This window comes from Budorcas taxicolor, chromosome 19 (assembly GCF_023091745.1).
Source record: "Budorcas taxicolor isolate Tak-1 chromosome 19, Takin1.1, whole genome shotgun sequence".
NCBI classification, from domain to species: Eukaryota; Metazoa; Chordata; class Mammalia; order Artiodactyla; family Bovidae; genus Budorcas; species Budorcas taxicolor.
The window spans coordinates 17,411,739-17,436,232 of NC_068928.1; the positions used below are offsets into that span (position 1 = coordinate 17,411,739).

Genomic DNA, 24,494 nt, shown 5'->3' on the forward strand with positions numbered 1-24,494 from the left:
AAATCTTTGAAAGGGTGTACTTTAGCAAAAAGAAATATAAGTGCAGAAGGGAAATGTGGAGTGCAAAATGCCAACATTGAACAAATAAGTCAGTAAAACTTCTTGTGACATCTATACAAGTGGTTTCCATTGTAACAGGGGGCGGGGGTGGGGAAGGATATGAGTAGTAATCATTTGCAACAAAAATTAAAGTGGGAATGAGGAATATAGAGAAGCAAAGACTTGTACTGTTTATGGAAAGGATAGAAATGTTAATTAACAAGACAGGGAAAAGAATGTATTTTCATATAAATATAATATTTACATATACTGATTGAACTGATGAACAGTGCTGTATGGGGTAGGATGGAAAGTGTCTAGGATACTAGACGAATGTTTTCAGTCTTGGTGGGAGAATAAGTAACTTTTCCACAGTGAGTCTGTGTTTTTTAGATTCTGCAGATTTATTTTGTAAGCTAGCTTTGAGCCTAGACTTCTACTTGTCACTTTCATTCTTTTATCAAAAGAGAGAGAGAAGGATTTTAAAGGTACTGATAACCTTAGAAGCTGCTAAAGTCTTCCAGGGAGGTTAAAAAACTAGTTGTCAGAAAGCAGATGAGTTCAGCTTTTTAATTTGCAAGTTCAGGATGCTGGTTTGCTGGAGAACTGGGGTTGTGCCCTTAACCATGGGAAAGAGAGGAAGGGCACCGTTACCCTGACGTGTTACCTGAGCAGTGTGGCTGTACGATTTCTTCTAGTTCCTGCAAAATGCCTAAAACTTTCAACACACACCATTACTGCATGTTGACTCTTATTCTAGTTTCATAATTAACTTGCAAGCTTTTGAATTTTATTTCCTTTTTTCATGTGATATCACACATCATTATCTCTTTGTATCAGAACTCTTCCGTTTCTGTCTCTATCTGGCAAGTGACTAGACTTTTAAATGTATTTTCTTCCATTCTTTTATTCAACACATCTCTCTCTCCTCACTGTGTGGCAGACAACATGGTAGGCACGTGGCGTATAGTGAGGAACAAAACAAAATCTCCGCCTTTGTGGCACCTGTAGACGGACATTCAACAGACAGACCCTCAAATCAATATGATTACAAACTGAGATGAATGGTGTGAGAAAAAGAAATGCAACTGGTTGTTTTAGGAATAATGGGGATGATGGTTGATGAAGGAAAATCAAAAAAGACTAGAAGATGAGAAGTCTCCACCTTTCAAAGAGTAGCTTTAAAAAAAAAAGCATTCCAGGAAACTTCCCTGACGGCCCAATGGCTAAGACTAGACCAATGCAGGGGGCCCAGATTCAATCCCTGGTTAGGGAACTAGATCCCACATGGTGCAGCAAAGAGTTCGCATGCTGCAACTAAATATTTCAAATGCTGCAACTAAAATGGAAGATCCTGCATGTCCCAACTAAGACCTCACGCAGCCAAATAGATAAATACATTTTTAATATGAATTTATTTTAATTGGAGGTTAATTACTTTACAGTATTGTATTGGTTTTGCCATACGTCAACATGAATCTGCCACGGGTATACATGTGTTCCCCATCCTGGACCCCCCTCCCTCTTCCCTCCCCGTACCATCCCTCTGGGTCGTCCCAGTGCACCAGCCCCAAGCATCCAGTATCATGCATCGAACCTGGGCTGGCAACTCATTTCATATGTGATATTATTCATGTTTCAGTGCCATTGTCCCAAATCATCCCACCCTCTCCCTCTCCAACAGAGTCCGAAAGACTAATCAGGATTTCCATTAAAAAAAAAAAAAAGTATTCCAGGCAGTGGGAACAGCATATACAAAGCCTCAAAGCAAGAAAGAGGCAACCACAACACCGAGACCCTGAAGAAGGCCAAGGTTATTGGAGCAGAGCAATGAAAGCAGGAGGGCAGTAAAAGATAAAAGTGTTGTGAGGCGTTTGGGTACTGCTCTGACTGCTGAATATGCAGAATGGATTGAAGAAGAAGTGGGAAACAGTTTAGGAGTCTGTTGTAGTAAACCTGGTGGTGGTTTCTCTTAGGATTGTGGCAGTGAAGATGAGAGTAGCTGAATTTTAAACATGTTTTGGAGGTGGAATCAATAGACTCGATGATGAATGAGAAGGAATGATAGAGAAGAGCAGGAATCAAATGCGATTCCCAGGATTCTGGCTTTGGTAACCAGTGACTTTGTGGTTGGAAGGACTGAAAGAGGAATTTAAAATGCCTTAAGGTCTGTATAGGCCCTGGATATGTGAGTGTGAAATTCAGAGTTGAGAACTGGGCTTGGGATAATAATTGCTTGAGTTGAAAAATGAAGTGGACGGAATAGATGAGGTGAAGTGGGAAGTTGTACATAGAGAGACAAGGGCTTGATATGAGCCCTGGGGCACTCCACCATTTGGAGGTCCAGTAGTGAAGAACAGTAGCCAGAAATGAGATTGAGAAGAAATATCCAGAGACAGGAGGAATCCAGGAAGAGCATGCTGCCACGGAAGCTGGCATAGAAACTAGGAAAAGAGAGAAATATCAAGAAGGAGGAATCAGGTGCCCCTTAGATACATATTATCTTAACCAGAAATGGGTAAATTCCTAGGAGGAAAATATGAAGAGTCCTGGAAGGCACAAAAGTAGCCTTGAACCAATCCTTGGTTCTTGGGTGGGACAACTGGACATCATAGCCAGATTTAACGCGTGGGAACCCCAAAAAATACCTGCAAGGATTTGTTTGTTTTGTGATTGTTTTTCCCTATGCAAATTACTTCTAAAGTTCATATAGAAAAATAAACATCCAAGAATATCTAGAAAGACTTTTAAAAGGAAAAGAAAGAAAAAAGACCACTGGGTATTAAAATATAACATCTATAATTAAAACCATGTGGCACTGATGGGCAGAGAGAGCAGTGAAACAGACCAAAGAGTCTAGAAATGAATTAAAGTACATATGAAAATTTAGCATATGATAAAATGGCATATTAACTCAGAGGGAGAAAGACCGACTTTTTAGTAAATAATATTGGAAATAGAGTTTTTTCAGAAGTAAAGTTGGATCCATTCCATGTACCAAGATAAATTACAAGTGAATCAGAGCTCCAAATGTAAACAATGGAAACATACAAGTCCTAGAAGAACCCCTAAGTGAATTACCCTGTAATCTAAGTGTGAGGAGAACCTCTTTCACTAAGACTTAAAATTCAGATGCAATGTGTGAAAAACACACTAAATTTGACTCCATGTAAACAACTTTGCACCAAGGGTGGGGGAAAGCACTGTGGTAGGCAGCCTTCCAAGCTGGTCTCAATGATCCCTGCTTCCTGGTATTCATGCCCGCGTACTCCTTTTCCCAGGAGAGTGGGCTGCCCCTCGTGAATTGCTTCTAGCAAAATGGAATATGGCAAAAGTGACGGAATGTTGCTTGTGAGGTTAGGTTACGCAACGCTGAGACTTTGACTTCCGGCTCGCTCATGATCACCGTCACCAAGAAGCTGGTGTGTGCTAAACTAGCTTATTAAGAGGCCCACATATTGAGGAACTGGTGGCTACTTGTATGTAGAATTGCAAATGATTTTTGTGTATTAACGTTACGTGTAAAACACAGCTTAGTTTTCTTTTACTGATGATAGTTTATCTGAAGATCTGGTTGATTTCCTTTGAAACGAGTCATGTTGTTCTTAAGAAATGTTTTCAAAAACCCATGATAGAGGCATCTTTGTCTTGTTTCTGTTTGCAAAGAGAATGCTTCCAAGGTTGCCATGTTACCGATAATATTTGCTGCAAGTTTTTGGCAAACAGCTTTTATCAAATTAAGGAATACCCTTCTAACCCTGGTTTAGTAAGATTTATTATCCTAAAGGAGTATTATATTTTATTGAAGGCTTTTTCTGTGTCTCTTATGAGGCTAGTGAAATTCATCTGTATTCTGAGTTTGCTAAGAAGTTTTTCTTTTTTCCTTTCTATGAAGCATGAATTTTATTGAATAGCTTTTCTGCATCTATTGATACCACATGGTTTTTCTCCCTTAATCTATGACTTGGTTTGGTTTTTTATTCCCCCCCATCAAGGTACAAAATGATCTCTGAATTCACCTGGCCCAACCATGACCTCCCCTCAGACAAAGAGGCTGTCAAGAAACTGGTCGAATACTGTGGCTTTCAGGATGATGTGGCTTATGGGAAGACCAAAATTTTCATTCGAACACCCCGAACATTGTTTACCTTAGAAGAGCTCCGTGCTCAGATGCTTGTAAGGATTGTCCTCTTTCTACAAAAGGTAATCTTACATTTTCTATATGAGGATAAGGCTTTGATTTTATGTTCTTAAAAATGAGTTGAATGCTTCCTTTGATTCAAGAAATGTTCACAATGATGTATTTTTTTTTTGCGTCTATGCATCTCTTAGAGTGTTTTCTTTTGCCTTTGCACATGGAAAACTTACCTGTGTGAGTTCAATTTTTTTAAATATGTTTTTACATTTATTTTTAATTGGAAGATAATTGCTTTACAGTGTTGTCTTGGTTTCTCTAGTACACAGCAACAAGAATCAATTATATCCTCCAAATGCCAAAGATATTTTGTCTTCTGATATTCCGAATCAGAGAGATGTCTGAAGTAGTCTGATTTTTGTCTCGTGGTTAATTGGATTGTTACCCTCATCTTAACTGCATAGAGGACTTTTTTTCTGTCTTGTCATTCAAAAGCTTGACCAACTCATTTGAAACCAGCTGTCTCATTCATCATGACCCACTGCCAGCCCTTGACTGAAGTGTGTAATGCTGACTTAGCACTGCTCCTAAGATCAGGGTACCTGTCATCGTTGATCTGTGCAGGGTCCCTTTTCATGCCATTTGCTTACTCAGATATTTCTCTTTATCCCCCTTACCCATTTCCATACCTTCTGTATGAAACGTTTTAATGTGAAAATTGATACATGCATACAAAAAGAATTGATGTCCGTCTGTGAGAATGGAGTATCCATCAGGGGAAGGGCGGCGGGGTCGTTGGGCATATGTAGACCTGGCTGCTCCTCTCCAGGATGCCTGCCAGTTTGCACATCACCAGTTTGCATGTAGAGGTTCCTATGTGCCCACATCATTTTCAGTATCATCCAGGTGCCTAGATTTTGCCAGACTAATAAGTATAATGAGATCTCTCTGTTTTATTATATTTCCTCTTTCTCTGATTACCATTAAACTTGAGCATCTAATTAAATGCTTGTTTGCTTTTGGGGGTTTCCTGTAAACTGCCCATTCATACCTTTCGTCCACTTTTCTTCTGGAGTTAGTATCATTGTTTGCTGATGAGCAGGAATTCCTGGACTGTTTTAGACATTAGTCTCTCTTTCACTTCAGACATTATAAATATATTCTCCTACTGTAGGGGTTCTATTGAACTTTCTAATATGCTTTGTTGAAGAGAATCCTTAATTTTGACATAATTGAAAATCTTCAACTTTTTTTGCCTTATCCTTTGTGTTTTGGAATTTTGTTTAAGAGGGCTTGCCTTGTCTCCAGGTCACAAAGGTACTCTCCTGTGTTTTCTTCTATGAACTGTATAGTTTCACCTTTCTTATTTAGGTCTTTAATCTGTTCAAAATCCATCTGTGTGTGTGGTTCTCTAAAGGAATCCAGTTTCACTTTCTTCTATATGATGAGCAAGTTTTCTCTGTGTCACCTACTAAGTAATCTATTCTTTCCCTGTTAATTTGTGGTGCCACTTTTATTGTGTATGAAGTTTTTATATGTACATATGTATTACATGTATTCTGTTTCTGAGCACTCTGTATGCTGTTCCATTTTTATATCTGCCTCTCATTACACTAAATGACACACAGTTTTTATTGTCGTATGTCTTAGTATATGATAAGTCCATCTTCTGTACTCTTTTTTTTATACTCTTTATTAAGGTTGATTATTGTATACATAGACCTTTATTCTGTAATATGAATTTTAATATGTGTTTATTGAGTTCATGAAATTCAACAATACTGTTTATTAGGGTTGCATTGAATTTATAGATTAATTTGAAAGGATTAACATTTTTATAATACTAAATCATCTTAAGAGTATAGAATAGGCTTATTTACATCATTTTATTGACTTTTAGACTTAAGAGGGACCTTATGAATTCATGGTAAACTCCTAGATACTTTATTATTTTTGTAGCTGTTGGGATTTTATTACTGTGTCTTTATTAGATTTGCTACATGGCAGTGTTGGTATAGAGAAAGAGTATTGCTTGCGTGCGTGTGCTTGCATGCTCAGTGGCTAAGTCATGTCCAGTGCTTTGCGACCCCATGGTCTGTAGCCATACAGGCTCCTATGTCCATTGGATTTGGCTTATGTTAGTTTATCTGTATCCAAAATGAAGCCTTTCTTGATTCATATTTATTGATTTTATTCATTTTTCTGGGTAAAAGATTACATCATGTGCAAATTATAAAAGTTTTTCTTCCCTCCCAATTGCCAAGATGTTTCTAAGTGTTGGTCTTGTTCATTTATTTTGCCTAGAACTCAGAAAAAAACTTTTGGAGTGGAATCTTAAAATTCTGTTTCATCTTAAAACAGTGTTCTTCTGTTAATTTTTTTTTAATATTGCCTTTACTCCGTTCTGTTGTCTTTCTTAAGACAGCTTGTAAATTTGCAAGTTGAAGCTCTGTTTTTTATCTGCCATAGTAAGTTATTTTCCCACATCTGTTCTGTATATATCCAGATCCTAGCTTTTGATCTTCAGTGCTTATCCAGGGGGATGGTTTGTTGTCACAGATCTGACACTTTGAGTTTCTTCTTTATACCTAGCTAAGAGATTGACCAGAATTCAGGCTTTGACTTGAAACCAGGATGACCATACCTCTCAGTCTGATTGGAACCCTCCTGGTTGATGACTGTTGTCTGTTATAAATATTAGTAATAACCCTATCCCTCTCAAAGTGCTATACAATAGGTCGTTACTAGTTATCTGTTTTATATATAGTAGTGTGTATATGTCAATCCAATTTCCAAGTTTATCCCTCCCTCCCTGCTGCTGCTAAGTCGCTTCAGTCGTGTCTGACTCTGCGACCCCATAGACGGCAGCCCACCAGGCTCCCCCGTCCCTCCCTACCTCCTGGTAACCATAAGTTTGTTTTCTACATCTGTGACTTTGTTTCTGTTTTGTAGATAAGTTTATACCATTTTTATTTAGATTCCACCTATTAGCAATGTCAGGTTTCCCTGATGACTGAGCAGTAAAGAACCCACCTGCAAGGCAGGAAAAGGTAAGTCGCTCAGTCGTGTCCGACTCTTTGCGACCCCATGGACTGTAGCCTACCAGGTTCCTCTGCCCGTGGGATTTTCCAGGCAAGAATACTGGAGTGGATTGCCATTTCCTTCTACCAGGAGATCTTCCCAACCCAGGGATCGAACCCAGGTCTCCCACGTTGTAGGCAGATGCTTTACCATCTGAGCCACCAGGGAACACAGGTTCAATCCCTGGGTCAGGAAGATCCCCTGGAGAAAGGAAATGGCAACCCACTCCAGTATTCTTGCCTGGAAAATCCCATGAACAGAGGAGACTGGCAGGCTGCAGTCCATGGAGTTGCAAAGAGTTGGACACAACTTAGCAGCTAAACAACAACAATAAGCAATGTCGTAGATTTGTCTTTATCTGAGTAACTTTACTCAGTATGACAATCTTATGTTCATCCGTGTTGTTGCAAATGGCATTGTTTCGTTCTTTTTTATGGCTGAGTAGCATTCCATTGAATCTTGTCTCTCAGAATTTTAGTTTTGCTCATCTGGTAGCTTCCTAATTAGAGGATGGTGCTGCTCCTGCTTCTAAGTTGCTTCAGTCGTGTCCAATTCTGTGTGACCCCATAGACGGCAGCCCACCAGGCCCCCCTGTCCCTGGGATTCTCCAGGCAAGAACACTGGAGTGGGTCGCCATTTCCTTCTTCATTGCATGAAAGTGAAAAGTGAAAGTGAAGTCGCTCAGTCGTGTCTGACTCTTTGTGACCCCATGGACTGCAGCCCACCAGGCTCCTCCATCCATGGGATTTTCCAGGCAAGAGTACTGGAGTGGGGTGCCATATGAGATCATAGCGAAATGATGCAATCTCAAAGACAGTACGGGCTTCCCTTGTGGCTCAGCTGGTAAGCAATCTGCTTGCAATGCAGGGAACCTGGGTTCATTCCCGGGGCTGGGAAGATCCCCTGGAGAAGGGAACGGCTACCCACTCCAGTATTCTGGCCTGGAGAATTTCATGGACTCTATAGTCTTTGGGGTTGCAAAGAGTCAGACATAACTGAGTGACTTTCACTACTACACTACAAAGGCAGTATAGAGCAGGACAGAGGAATGAGTGAAGGAGAAAGTGTGGAGAAGAATGAAAGAGAAAAAGGGATGCTGGAAAACCAAGAAAGGTTCCTCACGCTGTGAAATAAAATACTCAAAAGGTAGGCTAAAATGATATGTGATTGTTTCTAATTTTAAAGTGGAGTTCTAAATGGAATTGTACGGTTAATGACCTTTTCTTTTTCATTTTAAAATAATAAATTTGGTTTTTCACTAGCAAACTGATACTGTGTAAATACTGTACAATATATAGGGTTCTTTTATCAATAGATCGGCAGTGTTTTCTTATAGTTCCTTGAAAGAATTGGTCTGTTTTGCGTCAGTTTTGGATTTATATTTTCTTAGAAAATCATTCAGTTTCTCAAATTTAATTCAACGGAATTGAACAAAGTTGTCTCTTATGTTTCTTTTCATTTCCTTTTTCATCATTCCTTCAGATCACTCATTTTGTGTATTTGACTGGTACTCACTTTTTATTATCAACTTTAGTTAGGAATGCATTTTCAAGAACCAGCTGTCTTGTTAGTACCACCATTTTCCTATTTCTAATTTACTGATTTTACTTTTTATTTTCATCAATTCCTCTTTTTTTGGAATGTAAAAAGAAGCAGCAAGCAGGAGATTCTCTTCCTCCCAGTTCTGGAGTTGGACATTTCATGCATTTTATTCTTTCACAGTTATTAATAACGGACTATGGAATTTGTTCTGAGAACCACTTTTACTATATCTATAGGATTTCATGCATTATTATATATCTAGATTTCCTATTTCCAAAAAAAATGTTGTTTAAAAAAATTTTTTTAATCATTTCCAGGTGATAAGTGTTTTGAGTGTATTTTTTTTTCATTTTCTGACTTTTTTGGGTAATTTTTCAGTTCAGTTCAGTTCAGTCGCTCAGTCGTGTCCAATTCTTTGCAACCCCATTGACTGCAGCACGCCAGGCCTCCCTGTCCATCACCAACACCCGTTCACTCAAACTCATGTCCATCAAGTCGGTGATGCCATCCAGCCATCTCATCCTCTGTCATCCCCTTCTCGTCCTGCCCCCAATCTTTCCCAGCATCAGGGTCTTTTCAAATGAGTCAGCTCTTCCCATCAGGTGGCCAAAGTATTGGAGTTTCAGCTTCAACATCAGTCCTTCCAGTGAACACTCAGGACTGATCTCCTTTAGGATGGACTGGTTGGATCTCCTTGCAGTCCAAGGGACTCTCAAGAGTCTTCTCCAACACCACAGTTCAAAAGCATGAATTCTTCGGCGCTCAGCTTTCTTCACAGTCCAGCTCTCACGTCCATACATGACTACAGGAAAAACCATAGCCTTGACTAGACAGACCTTTGTTGGCAAAGTAATGTCTCTGCTTTTGAATATACTATCTAGTTTGGTCATAAGTTTTCTTCCAAGGAGTAAGCGTCTTTCAACTTCATGGCTGCAGTCACCATCTGCTGTGATTTTGGAGCCCAAAATAATAAAGTCTGACACTGTTTCCACTGTTTCCCCATCTATTTCCCATGAAGTGATGGGACCGCATGCCATGATCTTCATTTTTTGAATGTTGAGCTTTAAGCCAACTTTTTCACTCTCCTCTTTCACTTTCATCAAGAGGTTCTTTAGTTCTTCTTCACTTTCTGCCATAAGGGTGGTGTCATCTGCATATCTGAGGTTATTGATATTTCTCCTGGCAATCTTGATTCCAGCTTGAGCTTCCTCCAGCCCAGCGTTTCTCATGATGTTCTCTGCATGTAAGTTAAACAAGCAGGGTGACAATATACAGCCTTGACATACTCCTTTTCCTATTTGGAACCAGTCTGTTGTTCCATGTCCAGTTCTAACTTGCTTCCTGACCTGCATATATTTTTCTCAAGAGGCAGGTCAGATGGTCTGGTATTCCCATCTCTTGAAGAGTTTCCCACAGTTTATTGTGATCCACACAGTCAAAGGCTTTGGCACAGTCAATAAAGCAGAAATGATGTTTTTCTGGAATTCTGTTGCTTTTTCCATGATCCAGTGTGTGTTGGCAATTTGATCTCTGGTTCCTCTGCCTTTTCTAAAACCAGCTTGAACATCTGGAAGTTCACGGTTCATGTATTGCTGAAGCCTGGCTTGGAGAATTTTGAGCATTACTTTGCTAGCGTGTGAGATGAGTGCAATTGTTTGGTAGTTTGAGCATTCTTTGGCATTGCCTTTCTTTGGGATTGGAATGAAAACTGACCTTTTCCAGTCCTGTGGCCACTGCTGAGTTTTCCAAATTTGCTGGCATATTGAGTGCAGCACTTTCACAGCATCATCTTTCGGGATTTGAAATAGCTCAACTGGAATTCCATCACCTCCACTAGCTTTGTTCGTAGTGATGCTTTCTAAGGCCCACTTGACTTCACATTCCAGGATGTCTGGAATTAATTAATTTTTAGTTTTACTGAATTTTGATCATGGAATGTTAAACATACTATTTCTCATTTCTGGAATATATTGCATTTGGAGGGTCTAGTGAGCAGTCACTTTTTTAATGTAGCTTGATAAAAGGTGTATTTCCTTTTTCTTTTTAATATTTTTGTTGTGAAAAATAGCAAATATTCACAAAAGTAGGAAGAGTAGTGTCCCCATCTCTTAGCTTGAACAAGGATCAGTCCTTTACTACTCTCATTTTATCTAGTATTCACCACGTGTTTTTATGTGTTTTTGGTCTGGTGTTTTTGAAAGGAAATCTAAGTTATGTTATCATTTTGTCCTTACATACCAGTACCAGATGAGGATTTTAGTATACTATTATAATACTACATACAATTAACCATAATTCCTACACGTCACTACAACCTAATGTGTAGTTTGTGTTGCTTATTCCCAGTTGACTTAGAAATGTCTTTCTACACATGGTTAGAGATTCGAGCTAAGGCAATTTCAAGAATGAAACATACTGATCTTTATCACATTAATTATGATTTCCAGTGATGTATCATTTCATCCTTAAAAAGTGTATATTTTAAAGACTGGCCTGGTTGGTTTATTCTGTTTAGCAATTTAATATTATTTGTATGTTCTTATATTTGTTAAATTGGCATTTTACACAGTCCCATTGTTGGATTATATTATAGTCCCAGACATACAAAAGATCTTGTGAAGAGTTAAAAGGGGTTCATTAAAGCATGAATATGTCATGAAAACAGCAAATTCTGAAACTGAGAATAATATCATCACTATAAATTATAAGTAATCTCAAAGATTAATATAGGTCTGAGTAGAATAATTTTGTAAATCAGCCAGAGAAAAAGTGTGAATAGAATCATTATCTGAAAATTAGACTGTATGGGTGTAGTTATTCACTTGGCCCTGTTCACTGATATATTGTTTATTGTGAAACTTTGTCAAATAGTAGCATGAAGCTGTGGGGCTCTCACATCCTTTTCAAACAAATCTCACCAGCTTCTTTGAGAAACCAATCAAGTGTTTGATTTCTCAGACTAAAAGCAAAATAATTATCTCTCATGAAATTGATTACTTTTGCCCTTAAAGTGAAAAAAAAAAAAAAAACAAGACACTTACTGATACAGTAGTTAATCATTACTGGCTGACAGGCACTATTCTGAGCCTTTCATATATATTAACTGAATCTTTACAAGAACTCTGTAAATGAGTGTCTATCACTATGTAGAGTACCTTGCTGGAAATCACACCAATAGTGAACCCCACAGCTGGGGTTTGAACCCAGTGGTCCAGCATACACTCTCTTCTCCATGATTCACTTATTCCATTAGCGTCATTCAGGGTGCGCTCACTCCCTATAGGAAAAACAGGTCTGACTTACACTGTTGAAGAAAAGTTTGTAAAACCAGCCACAGAGATGAGGATGGCATCGTGCTCAAAGAGAAAGAAGAAGGTAATTTGGCAAAATTCCTTTACTGAATGACCTGGGTAGACACCTAGTGATGTCTGAGTCATTGACTCTTGAATATATGAACTAAGACATATCTTCACTACAATGGGAAGAAAACTGCCATTTCCTGTATGAATCAGCTCTCGACATCTGTGTGGTAATGAACAATGATCAGTGACTCTTTTACAGAGAATTCATGCTCCAGGAGAAGAGATTTTTGTTTGTTGTAGTAAAAGTGACTTTCAAGCCATGAGCAGATTGGGAAAGATGCATGTGGATGACTGTAGACAAAGCATAAGCCGAATTACAGGAAGGGAGGGGGAGGCTTTCCTGGGCGATAAGAGAGGTTGCCCCCAATGCCAGTCCACTCACTGCTTTATTCATGGGGAATATTTATGGTTAAAAATATGCTGCTTGACCATGACTAAGTATTGAAAGAAATAAAGAAAAATGTGCCCTTGATCAAATGATGATACGTCTTTTCAGTAGGAGATGAAAAGAAATGGGTAGCAAGTGTCTTTTCCAACACTGTGATGTATGGTTGGGTGGGAGAAGGGCACTCATGCATTTTCAATGAGTAATAAACGTGAATTTTCCCATTCATTACTAAAGAGGGATGTACAGTGAACAAGACAGGGCTTCACCGAGAGGAAGCTGACAACCCAGTCAGGAGAGTGATGTGTTAGCACTCAGACCAGTGCAGTTGAGTAAACTATGACTCTGTTGAGTAGGTAATGACTGCCAGGTGGGCTCAGAGACCAGCCACCTACCTGAGCTGGAAGAGAAGGCTTTCTGGATGAAGTGAGTGAAAGTGAATGTCGCTTAGTTGTGTCTGACTCTTTGCAACCCCATGGACTATACAGTCCATGGGATTCTCCAGGTCAGAGTACTGGAGTGGGTAACCTTTCCCTTCTCCAGGGGATCTTCCCAACCCAGGGACTGAACCCAGGTCTCCCACGTTATCAGTGGATTCTTTACCAGCTGAGCCACAAGGGAAGCCCAAGAATACTGGAGTGGGTAACCTATCCCTTCTGGATGAAGGAGAGATGCCAAAAAGTTTGAGAACCACTCTGTCAAGTTTACATTTTACTCCAAGTCCATTTGTAGGGAAGATGGCTCTTCCTGTCTATTCCATAAACCATTTGTACAGGTTGAATTCATTAGAGTTGGGTCATTGGTGTCATAGCAGTTAATTGCCACTACGGTTATTGTTTATAAACTTCCTATGGCAAAAATAGGGAGCAAGTGTTTCTACAAAAATATTCAAAAATATTCAATATTGTGTCCTATAATAAATGTAGACTAGTCCTAGCCCTTGGGATTATTAATACAAAAGCTGCCCCTTCAATGTTAGAGGAAGGTTCCTAGACAACTGGTGCCACTGACAACTGAGAGAGAGAGAAAAGGAACAGAGCCAGCAGCGTATTTGGAGGAAATTAATAGTTTGCAGCATAATTCGAAGTGCCTCTGAGACATTCAAGTCAAGATGCCCAGCAAGTTGGATGTAAAGTCAGGGAAGCAAAGGAAGTGGCAGGTTTCAAGGAAGAAGGAATGATCAGCAGTGTCAGACACAGTTATGCAGCAAAATAAAGGGCTGCAAATGCCCACGTAGTCTGGCCATTGGGAGATCACCGGTTTATTAATAACCAGAATGTCAAAAATGATTGGGGTGAAAGCAGAGCATAAGAGGAGAAGAAAAACACACCCAGTATCAGAATCCTCCAGCAAGAAAGTGTGTGTACATGCGTGTTAAGTCGCTTCAGTCATGTCTGACTCCGCGCAGCCCTCTGGACGGTAGCCCACCTGGCTTCCGTGTCCATGGGATTCTCCAGGCAAGAATACTGGAGTGGATTGCCATGTCCTCCTCCAGGAGATCTTCCCGACCCAGGGATCAAACCCGATCTCTTACATCTCCTGCATTGGCAGGCAGGTAGTGCCAACCTGGGAAGCCCCCAGGAAAGTGTGAAAAACATTTATTGGTAAATCGTGGTCATGGAAATAGGTATGGGAAAGGATGGATGTTCTTTATGAAGAAACCAAGGAGTATTTCCTATCTGCAAGACATTTAGTAACTGATTCTTGAACGTTGAAGCATTACCCCTACGTGTGTTACTAAGCAGTGCCATTAAAATAACATTACTCAGTACAAGTCATTGATTTTTATTATTGTGAAGAAAATTTCTGTTGATTTATAATGTTGGCCAATAACTGATGCCATTTAGTATTTCAGTTCAGTTCAGTTCAGTCGCTCAGTCGTGTCCGACTCTTTGCGACCCCATGAATTGTAGCACGCCAGGCCTCCCTGTCCATTACCAACTCCCGGAGTTCACTCAGATTCATGTCCATCGAGTCAGTGATGCCATCCAGCCATCTCATCCTCTGTTCCCCTTCTCCTTATTTACATATTGACAAATGCAAAGCCCTTTTAGAGCAATAAAAATGCTTCAGCAGCCCTGGAATGACAGAGCATCCTTCCTCCCTCTCTCCCTCCCTCTCTCTTTTCCTACCCCCACCTACCTTTTCCTCCTCCCACCCAACTGATGAATAAAAAAGATAAAAGCATATTTGGAGAGTAATGATGACATGTCAAAAATAATTTGTTTCTGATTTATCTCCTCTCAGATAACTGCCAGGAAGCGACCACTGCCACCCCTTCCCCAGCCCTCTCCCCTGTAAGTTGCAAGCAGATGATTTGTTCTCGCAAAAGAGCCGCAAATCCGTTGCCTGGGTGATATCTCATTACTAAGGCAACCAATTTGGTGCATCAGTGTGAATCCCAATTTTAAAATGTAATTATGTCAAGATATGTACATATGCTTGAGATTTGCTTAAAAGAAATCTGTTCCCCTTTGGAAGAAAAACATTTCCTATGTTAGTTGAAAGAAAGGAGGAAATACTTTTATTCTTTGTTCACTCAAATACCTCTTTCAGCTGAGCTCCCCACCATGCTTAGCGAAGGAGCTTGCAGTGGTTCTTTCTCACTTTTTTTTTCAACTTGAGATCTTCCCTTTCCAAGACACTTCTCTCTTGAGACCTGTCACTCATAATCTACCAGCTGTTGTCTCCATGACAACATTTTCTGGCCCCTTAAAGTGGTGGAAGGGAAAAAAAAACACAACTCTGGCTACATTTTCCTGGCACTTTTCTTTTTTAATTGCTGGAAGCTCAAGAAATTGACTCTTTGCAAGGAATTAATTAGTGAAAGGGAGGTGATTCGATGAATAGATGTTTACATTAAATTAAAAACTAGTGAACAACTCGGTGAGGATTGCCATTCCAGACTCAAATGAAATATCTTACAGTTAGGAGGAGTACACCAAAAGCTCATCTGGAGGAAGACAGCCACGTCGAGCAAAATACCATCGAATCACTGCTGAGCAATTAATTTTTCTTCCTCCTTGACAAAAATTATTGTTTAAAAATTGAAAGCATATTTGGGTGCAGGGAGTATTTAATTACCAACCTCATGAAATAATGAAATCCAGGCAACTCATATGCATTTGCTGAAGCTTCCAGTTAGCTCAGGATTCGGGTTTGTATGCAAATCCAGGAACCATTCTTAGTTGGGGGTTCCAGTGTGACTGACACCCCACCCTCATTGCCTACTTGTTCTTCTTTATTCCTCAGTCGGGTGACTGTATAAGGCTTCCCTGGTGGCTCAGATGGTAAAGCGTCTGCCTGCAATGCGGGAGACCTTGGTTCGATACCTGTGTTGGGAAGATCCCCTGGAGAAGGAAATGGCAACCCATTCCAGTACCGTTGCCTGGAAAATCCCTTGGACAAAGGAGCCTGGTAGGCTACAGTCCATGGGGTCGCCAAGAGTCAGACACAACTGAGTGACTTCACTTTCTTTCTTTGGGTGACTGTGTCATCTAAGTACCTCCTATGTAAGTTCCCTCTGGTTCTTTGGGAACCAGTTGGGTGACAAATATTAAAGGCAGCAAAGAAAATAGTATAATGAGTATTCACTATCTCACGGCCATGCTGATAGTTCATGTAAAATGTAACCCCCCCAAAAAAAAGGTGATTTTCAAAACCGACTTTTTTTTCCAAAAAGTACATACTTTTGCCACATATTCCATTAAGCTAAGACACTTTGTTGGTTTCCCTGATGGCTCAGCAGTAAAGAATCTACCTGCCGCAGTGGAGAAACAGACATAGAGAACAGACCCATGGACACGGGCGGAGGAGAAGAGGGAGAAGGGGAGATGTACGGGGAGAGCAACAGAGAAGTGCACAACACCAAATGTAAAATAGACAGCCAGTGGGAATTTGCTGTATGACTCAGGGAACTCAAACAGGGGCTCTGAAACAGGCTGAAAGGTGGGATGGGGAGGGAGGTGTGCGGGAGGTCTGGGAGGGTAGGGCACATGGGTGTACCTGTGGCTGCTTCTTGTTGATGTATGACAGAAAACCACAAGATTCTGTAAAGCAATCATTCTTAAATTAAAAAGTTAAAAACAAGAAAGAATTCTACCTGCCAATGCATGAGACTCGGGTTCAATCCCTGGGTCAGGAAGATTTCCTGGAGAAGGAAAGGGCAACTCACTCCAGTATTCTTGCCTAGGAAATCCCATGGACAGAGGAGCCTGGCGGGCTACAGTCCATGGGGTCGCAAAAGAGTTGGACACAACTTAGTAACTAAACAACAACAGAAAGATACTTTATGGGTGGCAAAATGGATTCTAATGTCCTAATAGGTATATCATAGAATCTGTGTGGTAAGCATAAGGGCTGCGAGGTTAGGGTTTACTTTAGCTTTTTCTTACTACAGCAAACGTACGTAACTGCTACCAAGAAATCTAAGTGTGTCAGAAATGGCTTATATTTTTTGTCCTGGCACATTTAAACACATTCTGCTTGGACTAGTAAGTTTTGCTAACCAAAATAAAAAATTTATGAAATATTCAGCACGTTCTGGGATATGTATCATTATTTATTGCATGTATTTAGAGCCTACAGTTTCTCTTTATGGGTAACATAGAGTGGCTTTAAATGCTATCTTTTCAATTTCAACATGTGCAGAATATAAATACCTTTAATGTACAAAAGGCCCTTCCAAAGAAATAAATACTAGAAAATGAAGGGAGCATATAAACAATCAGTCCACCAAAAAAAATAAGGGAAAAATGGCCAGCAAACACATTTTCATCTATCAAATACTTGAGGTTTTTTTTTTTTAATCGTACACAGTGTTGCTGAGGATTTGTTTACTGCTGGCAAGAGAGTAAATACGTGAGAACTTTCCAGACGGTAGTTTAGCAATGTGTTTCAAAAAAAACCCTAAAATTTGGTTGGGTTTGCCTCTAATCTAGCAATTATACTTCTAGAAATTTATAGTAAGGAAATTCTTGAGACTTCATGTAAACATTTAGTTGTAAGAATTTTCTCTTCAGCATTTCTCATGAAAGTGGAAAATGATGGAGAAAAACATTGAGTCATATAAATTATAACACATCCATATAGCAGAAAACGAAGCAGCCATTGACAAGGACGATAGAAAGAAATTTAATCAAGTGCTCATGCTGCTGCTGCTGCTGCTAAGTCGCTTCAGTCGTGTCCGACTCTGTGCGACCCCGTGGACAGCAGCCCACCAGGCTCCCCTGTCCCTGGGATTCTTCAGGCAAGAACACTGGAGTGGGTTGCCATTTCCTTCTCCAATGCATGAAAGTGAAAAGTGAAAGTGAGGTCGCTCAGTCGTGTCTGACTCTTAGCGACCCCGTGGACTGCAGCCCACCAGGCTCCTCCATCCATGGGATTTGCCAGGCAAGAGTACTGGAGGGGGTTGCCATTGCCTTCTCCGAAGTGCTCATGATAAATGTTAAATGAGAATATATGTTACAAAGCAGGATATTCAGCGTGATTTCTTTTTAACCACATTGATCCTAGAAATACCATACATGCTTACATGTGCGCAAGCACACACATGCGTACAGGTGCATACGTCCATATACAGACTAAGGAGGAACCCATGAGTCATTCCTTTGTGGGGCTTCATTTATAACTAAAGAAAATTTAGGGCTATTTATATTCAATGTTTCCTGTTAGAAAGTCTTACTGTTGCCAGATGTTCTGTGGAAGAGTCAGGGCAGAGAACCACCTGGCTGACGATTTATAAGAGGTTTTCAGGGACTTCCCTGGTGGTCCTGTGGCTAAGACGCCTCTTTTCAGTGCAGGGGGTGTGGGTTCAATCCCTGGTTGGGGAGTTAAGATCCCATGTACTTCACAGCCAAAAAAACAAAACATAACACGGAACCAATGTTGAACAAATTCAACAGAGACTTAAAAATACTTTAAAAAAAAAACACCACAAAACCCTAAAAAAAGGTCTTAAGCTCAAAGATCCTGTTGAATTCTAAGATTTCTTTCATCTGCAGATCATTTGTAATTTTGCACATTTTGTCTTCTCTCCTCAACCAGATGATAAATTGTTGAGGGAAGCAGTATCCTTTTGCTTGTTTGTACTCCACCCAGGGGCCCCAGCATAACACCCTGTGCCCAGTGGCTTGGATGGTATTTTGCCAGTAATATAATTATTGTATCATGATCCAATGCTAGGTGTTCTGGGAGTTATAAAGTTTCCTATTACCTGTGTTATGGTTATTAATACTTAAAAGCTAGTCATGTGCATTTAAACGAGGTACCTTCATCATACCAAGCAAATGGAGTAATTAGTTGGCATAAGACTTATTCCCAACTGGGAAAGAAGCCTTTAAGTTTTAACTCTGCTGCCAGAGTTGAAGAATCACTAACTTCTGTGTAATGTCTTGACTCAACTGCTGCCTAACCAGCAGGTAGTTCTTAGCTTCAGTCAACCGCAAGGCACTTGGGGTCCAATCCCTGCTCAGCACTTACAAAATGAAACGCCGTGGCCTCTTTGTTCTTCTATTTCTTCATCTGTAAAAGGGAAATCAGAGTACCCACCGTATAGTATGGTTGTGAGTATTAAAAGACTTAATATATTCAACATACTTTGATCAGTGCCTGGCATATGGCAGCTACTATGTGTTTGCTATAATTATTAACATTAGTATTATTAACACTAATATTATTATTGGTTTGGGTATAATATATCAGTTGACCATTGGCATAACTATGCCACAAACCACTTATATTGGTTTCCTGTGCCTGCTATGAAAATTATCACAGACTTAGTGGCTTAAAACAACAGGAATTTATCTTTTCACAGTTCTGGAGGCCAGAAGTCTGAAATCAGTTTCACTGGACCAAAATCAGGGTGTCATCAAGGCCATACTTCCTCTAGTGGTTATGGGGGTAATCTGTGCCTTGCTTTTTCCAGCTTCTGATAGCTGCCAGAATTCCATAGTTTGTGGCTCCAGTCTCTGCTTCCATAGTCGCATGCCATCTCCTCTTCCTCTTCAAATCTCCCACCACCACCCCCTTATATAGATATATGTGATTGTACCTACGGTCCACCCAGATAATCCAGGATAATCTACCCATCTAAAGATCATTAACCTGACCACAATGGCAAAGTCCTTTTTTTGTGTCAGATGAAGTATCATTTACTGGTTCCAGGGATCGAGAGGTAGATACGTGGGAGGGACGATTATTCACCCCACCAAACCACCCTAAACCTTAGTGGCTACAGCAGTCAATATTTATTTATTCTTCATGCATCCAGGGTTTGGCCGTTTTGGGCTGAGCCCATCCCAGGCTGCGGGTTGACTACAGATTGGCTCCACATGTAGCTTATTTTTGCTGAGGTCAGTGGAGCCTGGGGCATGTTCTTCTCATGATAACAGCAAATGCCTAAGGGTGCAGTTCACCACCCAAGCACATTTCAAACTGTTGAGATCACCACACATTGTCACAATGGGGTGACCACACATTGACCAAAGGCAGGTCACATCAATGGGGTGACCCATGTAGATGAAGAGGAAAGGAATGTATTTGCTATAGTAACAACCTAGCTCAGGGTTTTCTGTAGATGACAGTTAGTTAACTTACAGCTACATTAACATATGTATTTGGAAGAGGAGGAAAATCAAGGATTCAAAGCCAACTTATTTAGTAATAAGCCAATTTTCTGTAGTGGTTATTTGACAGATAAGCCAAGGAGCTGTGAGTTTTTGTGGTCTTAGCCTGGCCAAATAAGTACAGTCTTGAATGTGCTGATCCCAGAAAACTTGTTCCGTGATTGTGGGTTTAGAGGCTAGACCTCCGCAGACAAGGAAACTCTGAGACTCCTTTGAGCTACTTTCCTCCTTTTACCATAATACAGTGACACAGTAGACTCCATGGACGTATGAAAAAGAAACAGTTTTCTGCACCTTTGGAAGAATAGAATATCTGCTGGATCACCTCTCAGAGAGAGGAAAGTAGAGAATACCTATCGGCTGCTAAGTTAAAGCCAAAACTACATTAATTACAGCAGCAGTGCCCAAACTTTTTTGTACCAGGGACCAGTTTCATGGAAGACAATTTTCCCACAGACCAAGGGCGGGGAGGGAGATCATTTCGGGATGATTCAAGCACATTGCATGTATTGTACATTTTATTTATATTATTATTACATTGTGATTTATAATGAAATAATTATACAGCTCATTGTAATGCAGAATCAGCAGGAGCCCTAAGCTTGTTCTCCTGCAACTAGACATTTGGGGGTGACAGAAGAGCGATGAGGAGTGGCTGTAAATACAGACGAAACTTTGTTGGCTCACCTGCCGCTCACCTCCTGCCATGTGACCTAGTCCCTAACAGGCCACGAACTGGTACCAGTCTGTGGCCCAGGAGGATCTTCTCAGTCGTCCTTAGCCTGTGAGCCTGAACCGCTAGTTCATCTAAGTGGTCTGACCAAGAGCTGGTTCCTTATCCATCCCTTGTAACTTGATTTTTGTCCATTTGAGAATTAGCATATAATATTTGTGGGGATTCCCAGGTGGCACTGGTGGTAAGGAACCCGCCTGCCAATGCAGGAGAAGTAAGTGGCCAGTTCAATCCCTGGGTCGGGAAGATCCCCTGGAGGAGGGCATGGCAGCCCACTCCAGTATTCTTGCCTGGAGAATCTCCATGGACAGAGGAGCCTGGCAGGCTACAGTCCATGGGGTCGCAAAGAGTCGGACATGACTGAAGCAACTTAGCATGCACGCATACAATATTTGTATATTTGAATTTGGCAGAATTTCCTAGTCTAGGGTTTTTCCCCACCTCTTTCCTCTCATTCCAGTAATAGAGGAATCAGATTATCCCTACAGGCCCAGTGAAATAAACGGAATAATACACAGTAGAGTTTATGGGCTCTTTCTGGGTCACTTTAGCTCCAAGAGTGAGTAAAGATGTAACAGGTCACATTTTCCTTGGTCTCTTGATAAATGCAGTGACACTGAGGTGTTGACTTCTGTCCAAAAACAGCAGGGTGTGGAGGAGAGAGGTGGGAGTCAAAAGGGGAAATTTTTTTGTGAAAAATCCTGTAACTGGGATGAACAAGCAATTGGGAACTTAATTTGGAATATTCATATTTTCATAGTTGCTACTGCTAAGTCACTTCAGTCGTGTCCAACTCTGTGCGACCCCATAGACAGCAGCCCACCAGGCTTCCCCGTCCCTGGGATTCTCCAGGCAAGAACCAACTTATTTGAGATGAATACTTATGTTTTTCGTGAAACTCTTTTCATGTAAATAGAATATTCACTAAAAAGCAGGCTTTTTCACACACCAGGCCCCTCACTGACAAATTGGCAGCAGTTTTTAAGTCAGTGCTTATTCCTGCTAGACTACTCTAGCGTCCCATCAACCACTGACATTGATTTTTGAGATTCCATTAAGACTTGAGAGCTGTGTGGCAGCTGCCGTGTGTTTCTTCTTGAATGTTTCATTGGTTGCTTGGCTTGTCTGTACTGTTGTGTAACAGGATGACTTATCTGTTTCTCCTTTGTGAGCTCTTAACTCCTAAGGTTATTTGGCTGTGAAACATTCCATGGGGACTTTTTCACGGTCTTCTTTTTAAAACTTATAATAAAAGATCTTTAGTGTATTCAAGCCAATGTATATACTTTCATTCAACAAGTGTGTTTATTGCCAGGCACTCTTAGGAGACACAGTGATACATATAATACAAATAGACCTTGTCCTCATGGGGTATACATTCTAATCGAGGAGTAAGACCAAAAAAAGTCAACAAATAATTATAAACTGTGTAACAGTTATGAAGGAAAGGAAAGACTGAGTTACGAAAGTCCTTCAGAGATCAAGGGGAATGGGCTGGTCAGTGAAGGCCTCTGAGGAGGTAGCATTAAATTCAGATGGTGCTAGTGGTAAAGAATCCACCTGCCAATATAGGAGATGCAAGAGACGCAGGTTCCATCCCTGGGCTGGGAAGATCCCCTGGAGGAGGGAAATGACAGCTCACTCCAGTATTCTTGCCTGAAAAAGTCCACGGTCAGAGGAGCCTGGCAGGCTACAGCACCTGGGGTTGCAAAGAGTCAGACACGACTGAGGCCTGAACACATACGCACAAAGATTGAGAAGGGGCTGACCCTAGGAAAATTCCAGGGAGAGCAGATGCAAGCTGAGGGAAACACAGAAGCAAAAAACTCCACAGCGAGAAAGGGTATGGACATTCGGAAGGCATTTCCAGAAATATCACTCCAGCGCCTGTGCTTCTGTCGCTTTCTGTTGCTGATGCCTCCCTTCCTTCAAGGTTCAGTGCAGCAGGAGTTCTGTGAAGTTTTCAGCTGAAATTTGGGTTTGGGTTTTTTGGAAGGATACCTGAAGGGCAGCTATAGAAGAGTTCCATGAAATATTGATCACAAGCCAGTTGAGATGAGTGAAAAAGACCAAAAAGGAGGGTCGATTTTGATGGTCCTAAAATATTTCACAGGCAAGATCAAGCTGTTTATAGACAGTCTAACACTGCTCATTCGAAAAGCACTCTGATTGTTCTCTAAATCCAATCTATGGTTGCTCTGACTTTGTGTGAAAATGCTGGTTTATTCCTGCCTGGAGAAGCCCATGGACAGAGGAGACTGGCAGGCTGTGGTCCACAGGGTTGCAAAGAGTCAGACAGAACAAAAGAAACTTAGCATGCATGCATGCTGATTTACTATGACTGTATATTAAAATATATAGAATATCCCCTTTTCACTGTAGCTTATGCCTTTTGTAGTCAACTAATTTTATGTATGCAGGTATATTTTTTTTCCTGATTATTTCTCAGTGTTTTTTTTTATTCAGCTATTTCAGGGGAGACATCCCCATAAAGATTTCCAGTATTATCTCTTCTTAATGCCTGACCAGGTTGGATCTGACTTAGATTCAGTCCACTCACATAACTTTGATCCAAATAGAACATTTCTCCCATCATATTCATCAGCTGAAACTGGTAACTCATTTGTATTTCAAAGCTTCCAGACCTTCAGGGGCATTTCACACATCTTTAATTATGGATAATCTACTAGATTGGGCACAATTTCGTGCCATTCATGAAATAGCTGTGAAATAAAGGCTCTCTCCTGTTTGTGATTGAGTCCCCTCCCCACCCCACTCCAGAGCTTCAGTTCAGTTCAGTCGCTCAGTCATGTCTGACTCTTTGCGACCCCATGAATCGCAGCACGCCAGGCCTCCCTGTCCATCACCAACACCCGGAGTTCACTCAAACTCATGTCCATCGAGTCGGTGATGCCATCCAACCATCTCATCCTCTGTCGTCCCCTTCTCCTCCTGCCCCCAATCCCTCCCAGCATCAGGGTCTTTTTCAATGAGTCAACTCTTCACATGAGGTGGCCAAAGTATTGGAGCTTCAGCATCAGTCCCTCCAATGAACACCCAGGACTAATCTCCTTTAGGAAGGACTGGATGGATCTTCTTGCAGTCCAAGGGACTCTCAAGAGTCTTCTCCAACACCACAGTTCAAAAGCATCAATTCTTCGGCACTCAGCTTTCTTCACAGTCCAACTCTCACATCCATACATGACCACTGGAAAAACCATAGCCTTGACTAGATGGACCTTTGTTGGCAAAGTAATTTCTCTGCTTTTCAATATGCTATCTAGGTTGGTCATAACTTTCCTTCCAAGGAGTAACCGTCTTTTAATTTCATGGCTGCAGTCACCATCTGCAGTGTTTTTGGAGCCCCCCAATATAAAGTCAGCCACTGTTTCCACTGTTTCCCCATCTATTTCCCATGAAGTGATGGGACCAGATGCCATGATCTTAGTTTTCTGAATATTGAGCTTTAAGCCAACTTTTTCACTCTCCTCTTTCACTTTCATCAAGAGGTTCTTTAGTTCTTCTTTACTTTCTGCCATAAGGGTGGTGTCATCTGCATATCTGAGGTTATTGATATTTCTCCCGGCAATCT

At 40.8% G+C, this 24,494-nt stretch overlaps 1 protein-coding gene across 1 annotated transcript in view; it reads left to right on the forward strand.

Moving 5' to 3' along the window:
* Window positions 1-24,494, forward strand: part of MYO1D (myosin ID) — a 359,595-nt gene that overhangs the window by 163,703 nt on the left and 171,398 nt on the right. Inside the window, exon 16 of the mRNA XM_052657133.1 lies at window positions 4,035-4,242. Coding sequence (XP_052513093.1) covers window positions 4,035-4,242 — 208 coding nt within the window. The remainder of the gene's footprint in view (window positions 1-4,034; window positions 4,243-24,494) is intronic.